Raw genomic sequence first — 19983 nt, 5'->3', positions numbered from 1 at the left:
CTTGGCAACGAGTGATCACCATCACATTTGCTATTGCTCGTAGTACTCTTGTGAGGCCAAATTATTATTTCATTTTTACCAGTGACTAGCTGAAATAGTGTGGTGAAGTGACTAGCCTCATTTGGCTTCAGCATTAATCCCACATTGTTCACTCCCCTTTTAAATAAAGCATTTTATTGTTTCTGCAGATTCTCGTTAGGAATCAATTAAGGCTCTCAGAACTGAGACATCTAAAATCATTAATTAGTAGAGCAAGATGGAAATCTTACAATGAAACTAATTTTGTCAGAAAATTATGACTTGCTGAAGTGAAAGTTTGCCAAATCTATTACAGATTTGACAAAAGTTTTGCTGAAACACTGGGAAGCCCACATGACAGGGCTGTCACAGATCTTAGATCAGTGATAGGGACCCATATCAATGCTGAAAGCCCTGACCCCTTGCCAAGAAACAGCTTAATTGAAATTGACATTCGTGTTACTTTTATGGTGGCTGGTCATTCAATAATGGCAATAAAACTGACAGAATATTAACACTATATACTTAATTTAAGGAATGCCATAACTTCGTGTGTTCAGAATAACACTTCCAAATTGTTAGAAAAGCAAATTCGTCATTAAGGAAACTACTTGTGAAACAAAATTGAATTTTGGCCAGCTAGACTAGGCACATTTGAAAATCTTAGCACTAGTTTTTAACCAGTTAACCAGCGTTCTGCAGTATAATATAGAAATTGCAGTCTGTATGTTGTGGTTCAGGCAGCACAGTAACATTAATTGTATGCCAAATTAGCCTGTAGGGTATTCCCAGAAATTCTTTGTTGTAAGCTTCTTCTAGCTTTACTGGTTAGGGCTTCCCTTGGGTCTTATTATTTTAATTTCTTTCCCTTCATCTGAGTTTAAGTTCTTGGTTTTGTGATTTACAGATGTACACAGCAAGAGACAATATAGGACCAAATTCTGCCAACTCTTGCACACATTCTAAGCTTAACTTGCACAAGTAATCCCATTGACTGAAATGCATTCACAAGAATAATTTCACTAAAGTTGACAGGACAACTTTTGTGGGTAGTTATGTATGTGCATAAATGTTTGCAGGATCAGGACCATAGTTTCCATGCCTCCTCTCATTATCTTTTTTTTTTTTTTTACTCTACTGCTACTTTTTTTCCTAATGATATTTTGAAAATGTGTTTTATACTCAGTGGATTCTATTGTTGCTCTGGTTTGTTCTCTTCTGTTTCTCTGTATATATATTTGCTCTTCCAGTATTCTGTTGTTTCCTTTTTCATGGTGCTTAATACAATCTATTTTCTTTTTTCTTCTGCTGAATGCATCCTTACACTTTGACATAACTTGTCAGTACTCTCAAGATTTAACATCTCATTGCTTAATGCTGCTATTGCAGGAACCTGAAAGCCAGATGGTACCCTAGTAGAGTCTTATGTAGAAATAGCGGAGAAGAAAGACCCATTTTCCTCTAGTCTGGATTTTAGTGATTACATGAAAGGCAACTGTTGAATATCCTTATAGCTTTATGTGAATGCCATGTATTTGATCAGTCTTCCTGATATAATAAAGGTGGTCTTGGGGGCGGGGAAGGAGAAAAGTGCAGTTAAGATTCATAAATATTGAGGCCAGAACGAACCATTAGAGTATCTAATCCGGGGATGGGCAATAAGTTTGGATGGGGGGAGGCACTCCAAGATTTTAGAAAGTGTTCAAGGGTTGCACTTTTCTATGGAGAGCATGCTCAGTCGGGACAGAATTTGGGCACAGAAGGGAGTTCAGGGTAGGGGACTGGGGTGCAGGAGAGGGTGTGGAGTTTGACATGGAGTTTGGGTGAAGGAGGGGATTGTTGCCTGGGTCAGGTTTGGATTGCAGGGTCTGGGAGGGGGAACGGGTACAGGAGAGATTCTCTCCTGCGCAGGGGCATAGGAGTGAGTGCAGGGTCTGGGAGTTGTGACCTGGGGGTGGGGGGAGTCAGGGAGTGGGATTCAGAGGGTTGAATGGTAACCTGTAGCAGAGGATTATGGTGCAGGAGAAGTGCGGGTTCAGGGAGGAGGTATGGGTGCAATAGAGGATTCTTGCCTGGGGAGAGGTGTGGGAGGTTTGCAGAGTCTGGAAAGGAGTTGTGACTTGGGGGTGACGGGTTGCAAAGGTTTTGGGTAGTGACCTAGGGCAGGGAGTTGTGGTGTGGGATGGGGATGGGGTGCCACACGCAGGCTCTTGCAAGGAGGTGCATAGCGAGATGGCTCCCAGCCAGCAGCCCAGTGGGACCCTCTGGGAAGCTTACTGTCTGCCGCAGCCCCACACCACCCAGGCTGGCTGCTCTGTATGCCTCTCTGCACTGTGCCCTGGCCAATGAGAGCTGAGAGTTTGGGGTGGGAGCAGTGCACGAAGCCTCCCCGCATCCTCCCTCCACATGCATAGCACAGAGACATGGAACAGCCAACCTCTTTGAGCATCATGGGGCTGCTCCCTGCCTGAGGGGCTGGATCTTTCCCACTCCTGATCTAGTCTGACCTTTTGCATAACAAAAGCCATAGGTTTTCATCTTGCAACACCTTGTATTGAGCCCAATAGCTTGGATTTGACTAAAGCATGTCTTCCAGAAAGGCATTAGTCTTGATTTGAATAGATCAGGAGGTGGAGACTCTAGCACTAATATTAGTAGCTTGTTCCAATGTTAATCAGTTACCTTTTTTTGGTACTTTAACTACTGTTTGAAATACATAACCACCTTTGTTCCCCTACCTGCATTTTGCAATTTAACATTTCATATATAGGATTATATTACATTAACATCAGGTACAGAATGTTGCCAATACAAGTATTCAGAAACCAGGAGTGAAACCCACTCCCAAAATCATGAAATGAAAAAAAAAATCACAATTTTTAAGCCAAAAATATTCCGGGATGGTTGTTTTTCATGTTCTGTATTTTGATTCTGTAAGTTACTCTTACATACGCTTTCCAGCTTTTCTTTGTAACAAAAAGGCCTAAAAGCAAAAAGTCCTACTGCCTTTTTCAATCATACATACAACGTAAGTGAGGTCATATTAGTATTTTGACTAACTTCTACTGGTGGAGGTGACACTCTTTCAAGCTTCACAGAGCTATTCAGGTAGGAGGAAGGTTACTGGCGTGTCTAGGATAAATACAAGTTGGAACAGATTGGGAGACATAAGGGGTTCAGATATGCTGTAGGAAACCCTTTAAATGAAGTAGGAAATTAAGCGTTATCAAGTGACTGTGATGTAGTGGGTGTGCTGTCCACTCTTGTGGCTCTGAATCCACTCTAGTTTTGCATTCACTGGTTGCTGTGTTGTGCTGTGTGAGATCCCTACTGCCCTATGCTGGTCTGCAGCAACTTGGTGTGTATCTGTGTGTGCAGCACCCAGCAGAGGATGGTCCCTGAGGGGAGGCACGTAGGAAATGTCTCAGCTACCTGACACCTTGGCTAAGTGGAGGCTATCTGAGCAAAGCAAGGGCTGTGGCCGCCTGGGGGCCAAGGGAGCAGTTGTGGGAGGTGTGGGTTAGTCTTGGATGGGTAGGATAAGACAGCAGACTGGGAGCAGGAAAGGGGTTTGAGTCCCGTGATCCCTAACCCCCCTAAGAGGAATAAGGCTGCCTTCCCCAGCTCCTGTGCTAACACCATTCCTATGCTATGCTGCTTCTCTGAGAAGCAATAAAACCTTCTACTCTAATGGCCAGTTGAGAGTCACATCTGGCTGCAGCTGCAGGTGCGGGGTTAGGGGCTCCCCGATGTGCTGTCACAGTGCTGTAGGGGACCCTTTAAATGAAGGAGGAGATTGAACATTATCAAGTTCACAGTGCAAACTACCCCTTATGCTGATGAAACATATTACTTGGGGCATGTTTTTTCCCCACAAATCTCTGACTGACAAAGTTATAGCAAAATAAGCTTTTTAGGTTGGTCATAGCTCAATTAGCAATTTTGGGAGCCCATGCGTGGACAGGTTTCTGGTGGCTGTTGACATTTTTTCAGAGGGGTAGCCGTGTTCATCTGCACCCACAAAAACAAGAAGTCCTGTGGCACCTTATAGACTAACAGATTTTTTGGAGCATAAGCTTTTGTGGGCAGAGACCCGCTTCATCAGATGCAATGTAGTGGAGATTCCCAAGGCAGGTGTAATTCATGAGCTGTATAATTAGACATCTGGAATCTCCAGGCCTCTGGGACCTCCACTACATGCATCTGATGAAGTGGGTCTTTGGCCACGAACGCTTATGCTCCAAAATATCTGTTAGTCTATAAAGTGTCACAGGACTTCTCATTGCTGTTGCATTTTAAGCACTATGGCTCAACTCCTCAAAGGTATTTTGGTGCCTGACTGCTACTGAAATCAATGGGAATTAAGTCCCTGTATATCTGAGGATCTACGGCTGTATCTTTTAGGTCTGCTCAAAGCCTGTAGCATCAATGCAAGTGTTAAGACTGATGCAGTAAACCACTTAGCACATGTGTAATTTAAAATAATATCACTGAATGGGACTACTAATGTGCTTTAAGATACACATGTGCTAAACCATTGTCCTGCTTTATGGCTTTAAAATGGATTATGCACTTTTCTGTGTGTTTTCTAATTTTGATCATTTTTGTACATTACAATCACTTGTTATGGGCTGCATACTCAAACTTTCACGCTTTAAGGTTGAGTGTATATTGAAGGCTGAAGTACACAATAAAAAGAGAAAAAGAGATTTTCTCTTTCCACGGGGCATACAAATGCATAAGATTTTCAGATTAACTCTACATCCAGTTTACTTATTGAACAAGAAATTAGCTGGTTTGTAGAGAGCTGTCAAAAATATTTTGTCTTCTGAACAATGCCAGCTAGTAGATTCACAATGCTGAAAGGGATTTGCAGCACTCAAGCAAATTATCTTTTCTCCAACTGTAGTTAATATGCTGTTCAGAAAAATTTGGGTTTTCATTCCAGATCTGTATGCTCTTTTTTCACATTTTATATTTTCTCCAGTTTAGAAGTACTTTTATGGTGTGGAAAAAATACATATTCAATGACATTTGCAGTAAAATGTGGCAAAGTGGAACCCACATAAGGAGCTTGATTTACAGGTTAACATAGTTCTGCAATGGACCTGTTGTGTGAAAAATCTCATAGGATCAAATTTTTAAAAGTGGCCTTTAGTTCTGGCTGCTCAGCTTTAGAAATCTAGATCTGGCTTTTTTTTTCTGAAAAAGTGAACACCCACAATTCAAAAATGAGTTAAATGGTAATGTTGGGTGCTCAGAACCTCTAAAAATAAAATCCCGTATTTAGGGGTTTAGGTATGGATTTGGATGCATAACTTTAGGCACCTATGTATGAAATTTTGACTTAGGTAGCTAATGTGCAGCACCCAAAATTAGATTCTGCTTTTTAAATTGTTCCTCTTAGTGGCTGTGTCTCTGTGCTTCCTCAGCTGTAAAACAGGGATAAAAAACCAGATTTGTTGGGCTTTTATGAGGATTAATTAACTGATAACTGGACTACATTGGATTTGTCGGATCAGGGATGTTGTACAAGTGCAGAATATTGTTCTATTATAGGCAACTAGAAAGCTCAGGCCTCATGTAGCACGTGGGCTTCTAGTATCCAGTGTTAATAAATAATGGTACACAAGCAGTAACACATGATGAGCTTTGCGTGCTAGTCAGTAAATGAACATTCTGTCTGTGATGTTAATTCCCACATACTGTAGCGATGTAGAACATAGGAGGCTCAAGATAAAAGCTCAGTGTAATAAAAGTTGACATTCATTGACTGAGAAAGGCACACGCAGAAGATGTGCTGTGTTGTCTCTATAAATAATTATTTTAAGACCATCTCTTCTTCGAGTGATTGCTTATGTATATTCCAAGTTGGGTGTGTACTGGCACGTGCTCAGTTGCTGGAAGCTCTTTGCTCTAGCCAGTAGCCATAGGGTCGGTGCAGCGCCCCCTGGAGTGATGCTGATATGGCAACCAGTATGTGTACCGCCCGATCCCCCTGCCACTCAGTTCCTTCTTGATGCACTGCTGTTTGTCAGAACTCTTGCTTTCTCTTTTCAAATCATTAACTAGTAGCCTATTGTAGTATAAATAGTTCTCAAAGAAATGTAGTTTTAGTGTTTGATTGTTAGTCTTTAGTGTCTTAACTAATAGCTGAGACGGTTTTCCATCCCCCTCAGCACCTCGGTGCTGGGGAATGCCTGGCTCCCCAGGCTTTAAGGCTTGTTCCAAGTGTGGTAAACATATGCCCAAGAGCGATGCCCATTCAGCTACTGGAGGCAGCTCTTAAGCCTCAGGAGTCCCCAGCAGGAGCAGAGAGTGGAGCCTCCTCAGTACAAAGTGCACCAGCACCATCTACCATGGTGCCATCCAAGGACTTTCGGCTCCAGGAGTAGGCACAGGCACCGTCGCTTTCTTGGCACCATAGGAGTCAATCTCTGGTGCCAAAGAAGAAGAGGAGGCATGACAGACTTCAGTTGCCAACATCCAAAGGACAGGAGGTGCGTATGTTGAAGCTGTGGTGGAACGGGAGCTTGCAGGCGTTGGACTTGCCCTCAATGCCGGAGCTGTTTTGAGCAGCACAAGGCCTTCTTCAAATGACGGTGCCGGGTCCTTCTCCACCTATGGAGGAGTGGTGCCGTATCATTGAGACTGAGTGGTCAGGACCATTGGACATGACATCAGCCCCAACCCCCACGCTCATGTTGACGCCACTCCGACGCTGTACTCAGTGCCTAGCACTCCAGTGCTGACCCACTGGGGAGCAACTTTGGGCCAGTTTCAGGTGCTCAATGCTCCAGCACTGGCACCGTCATCAGTATGCTTTACATTGGTGCTGGCTCCAGTGGCCCTACCATGGTCATCTGCTTTGGAATGGGCATCAGAGTCAGACTCATTCTACTCAATCTCTGGATGAAGCGGGAGCTTAGGAAAGTCGTGCCATAGCCATCACAGGCACTGTAATCATTGTTCAGATGACACGGGTTGGCCACCAGCTTCTCAGACAATGCAACAGTGGCCCTTCTGGACACCGTGGGTGTTTCATGAGGGGCAGGGCCAGACCGTGGGAATAACATCAATAGTGTCGGGAGCTCTACTGATCCTGAGCTCGGAATCATTGACATCGCTGGGTGCCCTGCCGCCAGAGCAACAGCAGGAAGTGGCGAACATTGTAGAGCCACCTGCGTCTATCTCATTGGCGTCAACCTTTGCACCATTAGCATTGTCAAAGTTTGACTCAGACTCACAATTTATCAGACCACTCTGTTTTATTAGCAAAGCCGCTCTGCTAATACATTTAGAAGTGAGCCCCCCGAGTGGGGCTTGTGTCTCTTAATTTATACAGTTTTTTGGAGAACAAGTTACAGAGAAGTTACAGACAAAAGAAGAAAAAGATTTTAGTCACCACCCTTCGAGATCCCTGAGACCAGTCACGTATCTTCAATTACCTGCCACCCTTAACAATCTCCTTTAACAGCTTCCAGTTAACTTAACTAATTGCCCTTCACACCTTCCATTCTGATGCCTGCTTCTTAGACGTGCTGGCTCCATCTTAATTGCTTCTCCATTCAAAAGCTAACTGTCCCTACGTGTGCTCCCTCAGATACTTTGTAACATGTTTTGGCATGCCCTCTCATATACAATGTATCCAGCATGTCCCCTTATACAACGTTATACTTATACAATGTTATACTTCCACAGCATCATCTTCGCAGCAGGACTGGACCTCCTGGGTGCCGGCCCCATTGGTTATCATCCCTCTGGTGCTGATAGCGCAGGCACCACCCCTGGCACCAGTACTGGCTGAAGTACAGGGCATGGTACTGGTGCCATTTATACCACCTGCTTGGATTTTTTTTGGCTAGCAGGTACCCATAGTGCCTCCTGGTTACCCCGTAATTTCCATAGGGGGCCAGTTGACTGAACAGGTCCCTACTGCCCCTTCCCTCCAAATGGAGGCACAAAGGTTATCATCCTCTTCCTCCCTGGATGATGCAGTGGTGGGCTCATCGGCCTCACCGGTATTGGAGGGTGGTAGGGTGTTTCAGCAGCTCCTCAGGAGAGTGGCTTGAAACTGGGTTTGCAGGTGGAGGAGGTCCAGGATGAGAAGGACTCTGTCACAGACATTTTGTCCTCTGCAGGTCCCACCAGGGTGGCTCTGCCCATAATCAAGACAATTGCCACTACAGCTAAAATGGTTTGGCAGACCCCTGCTTTCGCCCTTCCTACAGCTCATAGGAAAGAGAGACAGTACTTTGTCCCATCCCAGGGCAAAGAACTTTTGTTTACCCACCTCCCACCCAACTCCCTGGTAGTGGACACTGCAAACGACAGAGAACGCCAGCAGTTCCAGGGTCCCCCCGCCAAAAATAGAGATGCTAAGCTCTTGGACCTCTATGGGAGAAAGGTTTATTCAATGGGAGGGTTACAACTAAGGATTGCTAACCAGTAGGCTCTGGTTAGCAGGTACACTTATAATACAGTCAGTGCCCTGTCTAGGTTCTCTGAACTGGTACCACCTGAAGCCAAGCAGGACTACACAGCAATGGTGGGGGAGAACAAACTGGTTTCAAGGGCAGCCCTGCAGGCAGCACTGGATGCTGCGGACACTGCCACAAGGGTTATGGTTTCTGGAGTGGCGATGTGCAGGGGGGCATGGTTGCAGGTTTCAGGCCTGTCACATGAGGTTCAGCAAACAATCCAGGACAGCCCTAACCTGTTCTCAGACAAGACAGATAAAAGACTGCATAGTCTGAAAGATTGTAGGGCCACCCTGCACTCGTTGGGCCCACGTACACCTGCCAGCCAATGCAGGGATTTTAACCCCCACAGCAAAGACAGTTTCTGCAGCTGAAAAGGGATGATAGTAGAAGGTGGAATAGGATGGGCAGACACTGTTCAGGCCAACAGCCTCAGGGCCATCAAAAAGGCCCACAGGGGCCCAAGTCTCAGTTTTGATGGCATGGTCAGGAGCATCAAACCAGTCTCACCTACTCAAGCATCCTCATTTTTTTGTTCTATCTATTCCCCTTCTACCATGTCCAGCATCACCACAGAGTGGTGGGTCCAGCATATGGTAGAGTGGGGATACGCCATTCAGTTTTTCTCATACCCCTCTTTCCAAACCATTTCAGGGACCCCTCTCATGAGATCCTGTTATGGCAGGATTTGCAATCCTTCCTGAGTTCTAGGGCTATAGAAGAAGTTCCTCTCAGGTTCAGGGGACAGGGCTTTTATTCCCAGTATTTCCTAATTCCGAAACCAAAGAGGGGGCTTGAGACCTATTCTACACCTAAGAGGTCTCAGGGAAATTGTAAAAAAGATAAAGTTTCGTATGATGTCCCTGGGCCTCATACTCCCAGTGCTGGAGTGGGGGGATTGGTTTGCGTCTCTCAACTTACTGGATGCACATTTCAATCTACCCCTCCTCAAAAGAGGTTTCTCAAGTTCATGGCAGACGGAAACCATTGTCAGTTCATAGTGCTGCTTTTCAGTCTGTCTACAGCCCCAAGGGTCTTTACCAAATGCATGGCAGTAGTAGCAGAGCACCTGTGCAGGCAAGGGGTACAGCTATTCTCATACCTGGACGACTGGTTGATCAAGAGTCGTTCCAGGGAGCAGGTGTTTCAGCATGTACAGTTGGTCTGCCAAACTTTTGTAAGCCTCGGTCTCTTGATCAATGAGGCAAAGTCGGTGTTGCTCTATCTCAGCAAACAGAGTTCGTAGGAGGCTGACTGGACACGAGGTGTGCCATGGTGATCCTGCCAGACGACAGGTTCAGAATCATCCCAGGCATCCTGGCAGTTCCCACCACAACAGCCAGGTGCTGCCTTGCGTCTGCTGGGTCACATGGCAGCATGCACCTTCGTGGTACAGCACGCCAGGTTCAGAATGCGCCCTCTGCAGCTTTGGCTGGCATCGGTGTATCGCCAGGTAAGAGACAGTTTAGATTTGGTGATTACGGTGCCACCATGGACTCTGTTGACCCCTCACTGGTGGTTGTATCAGCAGGTCATCCTCATAGGAGTCCTCTTTGCTCCTCAACAGTTCTCCCTTCCCCTAGTAATGGACACTTTGGACTGGGGGTGTGGCGCGCACCTGGGGCAGGTATGAACCCAGGCTCTTTGGAGCATCTCAGACCTTCAGCGTCACATAAATGTGAGGGAGCTCAGGGCCATCAGACTAGCATGTGTGACCTTCAAGGCCAGTCTGGCGGGGCGTTGCGTGTCAGCCAGTACAGACAACACGACAGCAATGTACTATATCTACAAACAGGGGGTGCACACTCCTCTTCCCTGTGCCACAAGGCCATAATGTTCTGGGATTTCTGCATACAGCACAGCATCATGTTGCAGGCCCATTACCTGCCAGGTGTGCACACTTCACTAGCGCACCAGCTCAGCCGGTCCTTTATGGATCACGAGTGGTCACTCCCCCCAGAGGTCACTCATTCTATTTTCTGGAAGTGGGGTTATCCCCAGGTGAACCTGTTCACCTCCCACCTCAATGCGAAATGCGGGATGTTCTGCTCCTTCCGCAATCAGAGCCCAGGGTCCTGGGCAGACACCTTCAGTGTCCCCTGGTTGGGCAGACTGATGTATGTGTTACCTCCAATCCCGCTAGTCCACAGAGTCCTCCTCAAGACTCGCTCAGAGGGCACGTTAATCATCTTGGTGGCACCGACATGGGCCTGTCAGCACCGGTACTTGACTTGCTTGCACCTGTCAATCCACAAGCCAATGACATTGCCGATCCAACCGGACCTATTAATGCAGCAGGAGGGGAGGCTGCAGCACCCCATTCCCCAGTTGCTGCACCTTATGGCCTGGATGCTCCGTGGCTGAGAGACCTGAAGCTGGCCTGTTCGGATCCCATAAAGGAAGTATTATTAAATAGTAGAAAACCCTCCACAAGGGTCACTTATCTGGCTAAGTGGAAAAGGTTTTTGGTGTGGGTGTCTCACAGAAGGCTATCTCGCTCGCAAGCCCCCATCCCGATGATTTTAGATTACCTTTGGGATCTGGTACAGGAGGGCTTGTCCGTCTCCTCAGTTAGAGTGCACTTAGCAACTATCTCAGCCTCCCACCCTGGTCATGGAACATCTTCTGTGTTCTTCGACCCTGTGGTTAAAAGGTTTCTGAAAGGGTTGGAGAGAGTCAGGCCCCAGCTTCAGGCTCTCCTGCCCCTGTGGGATCTCAGTATGGTGTCGGCCAAGCTTATGGAGGCCCCCTTTGAACCCCTGGCTACCTGTTCCCTGCTGTTGTTGAGTTACAAAACAGCATTTTTGGTGGCGATCACCTCAGCCAGGAGGGTATGTGAGTTGTGGGCACCATCAGTGGATCCCTTGCGCACAGTGTTTCACAAGGATAAGGTTGGGCTGAGACCTCACCCTGCGTTCTTACCAAAGGTGGTCTCTGCATTTCATGTTAAACACGACATTTCCCTACTGGTGTTTTACCCAAAGCCACATGCCTCCCTGAGGGAGCAATGTTTACATATCTGGATGTACAAAGGGCGCTGGCCTTCTATATGGATACGACTAGGCCCTTTAAAAGGATGCAGCAACTGTTCATGGCGGTAGCGGGTAGGATGAGGGGCCTTCCAGTCTCCTCCCTGTGGATTTCCTCCTGGATAGTAACATGCATCAGGGAGTGTTACAAGCTCGTGGGGGTTTCCCCCCACCAGTTAGGGCTCACCCACTAGCGTGCAGGCATCCTCTGTGGCATATTTGGTGCAGGTGCCTATCCAGGACATCTGTAGAGTGGCCACCTGGTACTCAGTTCAGACGTTTACAGCACATTGTGCTTTGATGCTGCACTCATGGGAAGATGCTGCAGTGGGCAGGGCTGTCCTGCATTCCTTTCAGGGCTCTGACTCCCACCTCCTAGGCATTGGCTTGTATTCACCCACCTTGGAATGCATGAGAGCAATCACTTGAAGAAGAAAAGACAGTTACCTGTCCTGTAGCTGGTGTTGTTCCAGATGTGTTGCTCATGTCCATTCCAAAACCCTCCTGCCTTCCCCTCTGTCAGAGTAGCTGGCAAGAAGGAACTGAGCTGCAGGGAGGAGGGTGGTGTCGAGCAGGGCATATGTTGGTCACCATATTGGGCCACTCCAGGGGGCACTGCACTGACCCTATGGCTGCTGGCTAAGGCAAAAAGCTTCCAGCAGCTGGGCATACACCAGCACACACTCAGCTTGGAATGGACATGAGCAACACATCTCGAACAACACCAGTTACAGAACAGGTAACTGTCTTTTTTTTTCAAGTTCTTAATCCTTTTTCCGTTTTTTCCACTTTGCATAGGTTTCTTCTGAAATCTAAAGCTACCATGTCAGAGAAGTCCACCTGAGATTGTATACTAGGTGGAACATGATGTGTTTTACCCGTAGACCAAGTATTGTAAGCAGTAGTCTACAAAAGTGCGTAAGACCTGCAAGCACTCAGTATTTCTAAAAATTGGACCATAATTTGTATGTGGGGCAAGAATACTTTGGAATGCAACACCAAGCTGTTTGAGGTTAGACCTTTTCCTTTGGGCTTTTACTGCTCCCTAACATTTTGGGGGACTGTTTCATCTTGGCCCTACTTGCCCGTCTGTCTGCCTGATGCCATTTTTGCAAGCTGTGACTTGTCAGTTCTGTGAAAGGGAGGCAGGCTTTGAAACTGATATGGCTGCATTGCATAGACTGTGAGAGCAACTGGCCTTGGAAGAAAAGAAAGGAAGAAAAAGCATATAGGTTTAATGATAAAATCTGGTGACTTTTTAAGAGCCAATTTTTAAAGTTCTCATTATTCTGATGGTGGCAGAGCCACATCTGTTTAATTGCTTCTATTTCGTGCCCTGACTATAGCAATGAGTCTTTGAAGAAACAATGACTCTGACAAGTACACTGTTGAGGGATCGCCTTGTCATTGTAGAGTGTCAGGAGTTTTGTTTAACACTGTAGGAATGAGTTTAAAAATCCTAAAATATTGGGAAATCTTCCAAATATAATAAATGAGGGGAAATTGGGCTGCAAATAGTCTTTATATTTAGCATATGATGAGTGAAATATAAGGCATCTTCTTTCTCAATTGATCAAGTACCGGTTGCACCCCTCTAGTCCAGCGCTTTCTGGTCTGGCAACATGCATAGTCTGGCATAACTTGAGTTAGCCAGATGTCCAGTTATCATGGGCATGGCCAAGTTTCCCACAGACCCATTGTTAGCCAGTGGCCAGGTAATGTGGGGTGAGGTACCAACTATGCCCTTGTTACCATCCGAGTCTTTAACTGCGAGAGTGCAGGGCTCCTTCACAGCGGGCAGCCTGGGCCAGGCTGACAGATGCCCCAGGGTCCTAAACACCCGAGTTTTTTACTGCTAGAGCAGGCAGCTCCGTCGCAGCGGGCACCCAAAATTGGCTGATGGGTGCCCCAATGGTAGCACTAAGAGCTTCTCCACACCCGAGACTTCAACTGCTAGGACACACTGTCCCGTCGCAGGGGGCAGCCAGGATTGGCTGATGGGCATCCCAGGAGTGTGCCCCATGGAGGCGGCACGACTCTATGCTAGGCTCTTAGCACTCTCACCTATGGCCAGGCTGTGGTAACCAAATGGTTAAAGTTCTTTTTATTGTGCCAGCTGTGTTGGAGTGACACAGAGAAACAGCAGTCAGGCTTAGATCTTAACTAGTTACAGGTTTATTAAGCTACAGTTATAAGCGTGCGGTTACAAAAGGCTATTGTCTGCTTCTTATATGCTAGCAGAGTACAGGTGTTAACAGGTTACATTACAATCCAATGCAACGACATCTTAATACAACGACATCTATCTATAGAGCTCTAATTCTTTAACTGTGTACACCAAAAGGAGACCTTAATGTAGGTACATCTTACCCTCCTTGCGTCTCTCGATACCAGCGTAGCCAAGCCAGGATCGGTCACTCAATTCCGCGGAAAGACGAATACAAGGTTGGGCATCCCCAGTTGCGGACCTCGGGAGGCAATCACCTGAACCGACCAGCAGGTAGTTGGTGAAGATGCACTCCGAGTCAGTGTGCTGCTGGGCCCATCTTTATACCCCTTGGGTTACATATTCTCTTTTTTATCTCTGGTGCCGGATTGTACTGGTCTGTCTTTTGTGACGCCAGTTTTTACAAGGACAATTCTTACTTAATTTGCACTTGTAAGACAGGAGATAAAGAATTTGGGAGTACAGGACATTCTTTTACAAGGGCGGAGATTTCTCTTCTGGGATAACTGTGTGGGTGCATCACTCCATTAATGCCAGCCAAGGGCAGTTCTCTGAGGCCCTTCATTAATGGTTAGCCTGCTAGCCCTCTATCTGTGTTTTCAGTTCCTCAGGGTCACGATGAGCCAGCACATCTGGGCCCCTTTAGGAAGGCATCAAAGACTGTGCTGTTTAACTGCTGTTCAGTGCCCTGTGTGCTCTGAGACACCTTAGAGGGGAGCCAAAAGCTGGTCTGTAGTGGGGAGATTTTGTCTGGCTACACCCATAAAGTTTGTTTACAACCACCAGTCCTGGCTTTCAGTGTTCTGTGTGGTTTTTTAGTTTTATTTACCCCTATATGTCTTCTAAGAGTGGAAGTGTTGGTAATGCTGCTATACAGTAATGACCTCCCATGGTTTGGCAAATGCTCTGATTTGGCATCTTAGAGATGATCAACCTGTAGTTTAAAAACTAATCAAACCTGACTAAATTAAAAATTTACAACTATATGCAATGTTTCTGTGATATACCAAGCAATAAATAGTTGCAGTCAAAGGGAATCTTCACAAGACCTATAGATCCTAGTTTTCATTCACGCCATTAAAAAATCAGATATTTTATGCCCTTACTACCCAGTGCTTTGATACGTTGTCCCTTTTCCAGTTTGCATAGTCCCATTATAAATCTCAATACATAGTGCACAAAACAAAGTCCTGTGAGTTCTACCTGGGCACCTGTTACGTATACCTATCATTTCAAAAGTATTTCAATATAGAGGACCAGATCAAAGTTCTCTGTGGCACATAGTAAGGCTCCTTCCTATACACATATATCAGAACATTAGAGGAGTAGTATAGAGATTAAAGTCCTGACCTTGAAAAGAGCTGAACACCTACTGGGGCTATTTCTATGCTTAAGCCACTATAGTGGCACAGTGGCAGCACTTTAGTGTGGGGATGGAGTGTGAGGATTGATGGAATGGAGTCTCCTGTTGCTGTAGTCAAGCCACATCCTTGATAGTCAGTAACTAGGCCAACAGAAGAGTTCTTTCATTGACTAGGTGCTGTCTACACCCAGTGTTAGGCAGGCTTAATGATGTTGCTCTGGGGCATATGCACTGATTCCATGGGTGCTCTGAGGCTGGAGCATCCACAGGAAAAAATAGCTTCTTCCCTCACCCCTCAGCAGCTCAGTGGCATGCAGGAGGTACTGGTGGGAAGTGGGATGAAGCAAGAGCAGGTCATGCTCAGGGCAGAGGGCAGAATATGCGTGAAGATGTGAGATGGGGTGGAGCAGGGATGGGAAGAGTCAGAGTGGGGGAGGAGTGGGGGTGGCAAGCCAACCCAGGAACATTATCCCCTACCCACCTCTGTCATCAGGGTTTGTTTAGCCCTTAGAAAAATGAACTGATTAAAAGATGGGTACTTACAAACAGGGCTTTTATTTAACAGGTTTAAAACAGAATGGCCATGTCTGCACTAGCCCAAAACTTCGAAATGGCCATACAAATGGCCATTTCAAAGTTTACTAATGAAGCGCTGAAATACATATTCAGCGCTTCATTAGCATGCGGGCGGCTGCGGCACTTCGAAATTGATGTGGCTCGCCACTGCATGGCTCGTCTCAACAGGGCTCCTTTTCGAAAGGGCCCCACCTACTTCAAAGTCCCCTTTTTCCTATGAGCAGATGGGAATAAGGGGACTTCAAAGTTGCCGGGGTCCTTTTGAAAAGGAGCCCCATCTGGACGAGCCACACGGCGGCGAGCCACATCAATTTCAAAGTGCTGCGGCCGCCAGCGTGCTAATGAGGCGCTGAATATGTATTTCAGCGCTTCATTAGTAAACTCCGAAATGGCCATTTGCATGGCCATTTCGAAGTTTTGGGCTAGTGTAGACACAGCCAATGAGGTAAGTAACTAGAACTAATTAGAAATAACTAGAACTAGAACTAGAACTATATAACTAAATAACTAGAACTAGAACCCCATTACAAAAAGGTAAGTGGCATAAGATGATAGGTGACTGCAACTGTAATGGACCTACCACCCCAGGGTAGACTCAGGTATGGAAGATGAGAATTAGAAATCTGACACCGCCTCTGATCCTCACAGCAGTGGGGCAATTTTGGCTCCAGGTCAGGCTGTCAGCTCCCCTGTGGCGATGGCTGGCCCCTTCCCTCCCCGCGTTGTCCTGTGAGCATGTATGTCCACCCTCCTTTACCCAGAACCTAACGCATGGCACTGGCCTGCCCCAAGCAGCTCTCCACTCTGCCACTCAGATGGGCAGCAAAACAGACTGCCAGCGAGAGCCCTTAAATAGGCTGCTGTCACCAGGCAGACTTTAGGTCACATCTGCCCAGTTTTCCCTCCAAAACCAAACAAAGCAGGAAATGTCTGAGGGGAGGAGGAAGAAGTGTGTCCAAGATGGCATACATGTGCTGTTGTTTACTAAAGTTTTCCTCCCTACAGAGGGACCTGGGGCAGAGGAAGGGAGTCAAGCACCACTGTGGAAATTAGAAGGTTGGCATCACTGCTCAGGAGCAGGGATTTTTCACATCCGTCAGTTACACAGCTGGGTGGATTGTTAGTGTAGACCTTGTCTTAGTTCAGTGAGAATTACAGGTATTCGGTAGGAGCCTAATCCAAAGCCCCCTGAAGTCAGTGGAAGGGCTTTCATTACCTTCAGTAGGCTGAGGATCAGACTATATATGCTCAGCACCTCTTAGGTTCAGGCCCGTGTAGGTTTTTACCACACCTGAAAGCAGCAATGTAAAGTTTCACTTTAAGTGGTTACAAGTATAAACCACTTTCAGACATTTAGCTGTTTTGAAAAGGGGGCTAAATGGTGTGGTTTTGTGATGTGGACAAGGTGTAAGATACCAAAGGCAAAGTTATGCATTTGGAACCTGATCCAAACCTACTTTTGTGAATGGGAGTCTTTCCACTCCATTTAGTGTATTTTTGATTAGCCCTGTAGGTTCTAACTGTAGATCAGCTTATACCCTAATAAAGAATTATAACAGTGACAATGGAAGTAGCCAAGCTAGTAGTAAGTTACAGAAAGACAAATATGAACTTAGTGCTTGATTCTCTCTTGCCTTGCACCTTTTATAGCTTTCAGACAGCTATACCCTTTTCAATGGTCTGATTTACCTTACATGGCCTGAAACTTAGTTTCACTTAACCAGTTGCTTAGAAAATCAGACATAAATCAAGTTTCTTTACACACTATTGCTGAAAAATTGCTTAGTTTTTCATACTTATATGGTATAAATAAAAGGAATATAAATATACTTATACTTGTGTGAATAGTATATAGAGAGGTATAAACCAGTTGTATGAAATTTTTGTTTATACTGGCTTCACAAGTGCTTTTTGTAATCCTGCTATAAAACTTGACAAATATGTACATGAGCTGCTATATTGCCTGGAAGATCTCTCTGCACCCCAGTTGAGAACCACTATGTAATTGCTACCAAATCAGAATTCTTTGCTTTCTGACACTTTTGGTAGCATTTTGCACCTATTTTCACACATATAAATTACTAGCCAATTTACCTGATGTTCCTTCACGGCTGAGGACTGTGGGGGTTGCAGGGGTCAGGGCAAGGGCTTGGGGATATGAGGGGAGAGGCTCAGGTGAGGAATCTGGAGGCATGGGAGTGTAAAAGTCAAGGTTGTTGTGAGGAGGGCCTGAAGGCGGAGGGTTGGGGTTCAGGAGGTAGAGAAGGGGGTTCAGGGTTCAGGGCAGGGAGTGGGAGCAGCTGCCATCTTCTTCCCAGAGCTGGTCTGGGGCGGCAGGGACTGCACAGGTCCCCCATTGGCTGCTCCCTGGCGCTGGCCTCTGCTGTTGGGGGCCGCATGGCTTGGCTGTGGCTGCTTCCTGGGACAGCAGGAATTGCATTGGCCAGCCAGTGGCTTCTCCCCCAGGCTGAGGTACTTCCTGCCCCCTGTGGTCATTCGTGAGTATAACTACTCCTGCTTTCACACCCCTCCCTTTCCATTTGATAAGGAACAATAGCATTCCATGTACATCTCATTGTCCTGGCACAACCAAATCCTGACCTTGCTTTGAGTTATGATAAGAGGAAGCAGCATACCAAATTTGTTAGTCCTAGCTCTTACCATTCAGGAGGAGTTTGTGAGCAAATGGACTCACAGACGGACAGACACACATACAGACACACAAACTCTCTGAAATATGTTGTAGATTACATAAGTAGCAAGACGGATATAAGTTAGGTCAGAAGATTGTATCAAAACATTATACACAAAGAAATACTGTATTTACCCATGTACAAAAGCATACTGAGGATCCAGTAGAGTTACTGAATCAGTTTTGGGGAACTGCACATCTGTTTGAACAGAGATGTTCTGGAGAGGGTCCAGAGAAGAATTACCAAATTGATCAGAGTGTGGGAGAGAGGAAAAAAAAACAAAGCCAAAAAGTTCTTATAAGTAGATGTTGGAAGAGAAAAACTAGATGAATGAGAAAGACAAAAATTAGAAGAGAAGGAGACAGAGATGTGTTAGCAAAATAGAGTGGTGTGGGAAAGAAAAAAAGATGGGCAAAAGGAGGAACAGCTACAGCATGAAAAGGACACCAGAGGGTGACGCATCTATCCCTTAACTGATGAACGGATTGTTGCTGTGATGTGGGACAATCAGATCCTTTGAACAGAGGAAGAAAGTAGAAGGGGAAACAGGAGTCCCTTCTTCTCTCCTTTCTCCTAAAAGAAAGGGATTCTCAGACAAAGAGTTGTAAGGTTAAAGAGGTAAAGAAATAAAGCAGTGGAAAGAAAGGCTGACATAAGACCTGATGGCAAAATGGAAATGTGTGAAACCTAAAATTTTACATTAAATAGATGGAAATTCAGAGAAAAGTGAATTGTTGCATTGTGGGGCAGACAGTGTATTTTAGTCTTTCTTTCAGATAACACTTAAATTTAAAATAAGTTGGAATAGCTGGTGAAGCTTCTAATTTTGTTTTTGTGTTTTGCAGAAACCGTAATAGCAGATATTCAGAAAAAGATTACAGATGCTTTTGAAGTGTTTGACCATGAATGCAATAAAACTGTGGATGTCAGGTTTGAAAATCTTTTCACACACAAATATTATAGAATTTTTTGCAGAGCAAAACCCCAAACCACTTTAACAAGAAACAACATTGAAATAATGTTCTGTGATTTTGATTCTGTAAACATTTATGCACATGCTTAATGCTAAAGCCCTGCTGGCAAGCGACCAGGGAGCATGTGACCGGGTGCATGCGAACAGGGTGGTTGCTAACAGGAGGGAGTTTTGAGAGGGGAGTTTAGAGGGGGAGCTTAGAGGGAGCTAGTTACTACTTCAGGTGTAAGAGGCAGCATCATCCCCAACTGCTGGCTGGAGCTGAGGGACCTGCTGCAGCATGAGGAGCAGCGGGGGCGAGATCGAGGGATGTCAGTGGTGGCCAGGTGGTTTGGGGGCGTCTGGTATGGCTGTGAGGATGGCAGCACCCACGGAGGCTGCTTGCGGCATGCTGGCCCAGATTGCATGGTTTCCAGGCCCAGTCCTGCGCTCCCTGCATTCACGCGCCGCACCAGGTCTGTGGAGCTCTAGGGACAGCCATAGCCAGATGAAGAGTTGGTAGCTTTGGCTGGGATTCAGGGTGCGGCTGGGCTGCGAGATCGGCGCCTTCCTGGACAACGTGGGGCTGCAGCAGCGTGTGGCCAGGTGCGGAGAGGCCAGGGGAGGGGGGACCTGGGGGCAACG

General features: G+C 46.2%; 1 protein-coding gene across 1 annotated transcript in view; it reads left to right on the top strand.

Moving 5' to 3' along the window:
• Positions 1-19983, top strand: part of DRC8 (dynein regulatory complex subunit 8) — a 76601-nt gene that overhangs the window by 15506 nt on the left and 41112 nt on the right. Inside the window, exon 2 of the mRNA XM_074988630.1 lies at positions 19232-19316. Coding sequence (XP_074844731.1) covers positions 19232-19316 — 85 coding nt within the window. The remainder of the gene's footprint in view (positions 1-19231; positions 19317-19983) is intronic.

The sequence above is a fragment of the Carettochelys insculpta genome, chromosome 3, assembly GCF_033958435.1.
Source record: "Carettochelys insculpta isolate YL-2023 chromosome 3, ASM3395843v1, whole genome shotgun sequence".
NCBI classification, from domain to species: Eukaryota; Metazoa; Chordata; order Testudines; family Carettochelyidae; genus Carettochelys; species Carettochelys insculpta.
The sequence above is the reverse complement of the archived record's forward strand: the minus strand, read 5'-3'. Positions and strand labels throughout refer to the sequence as shown.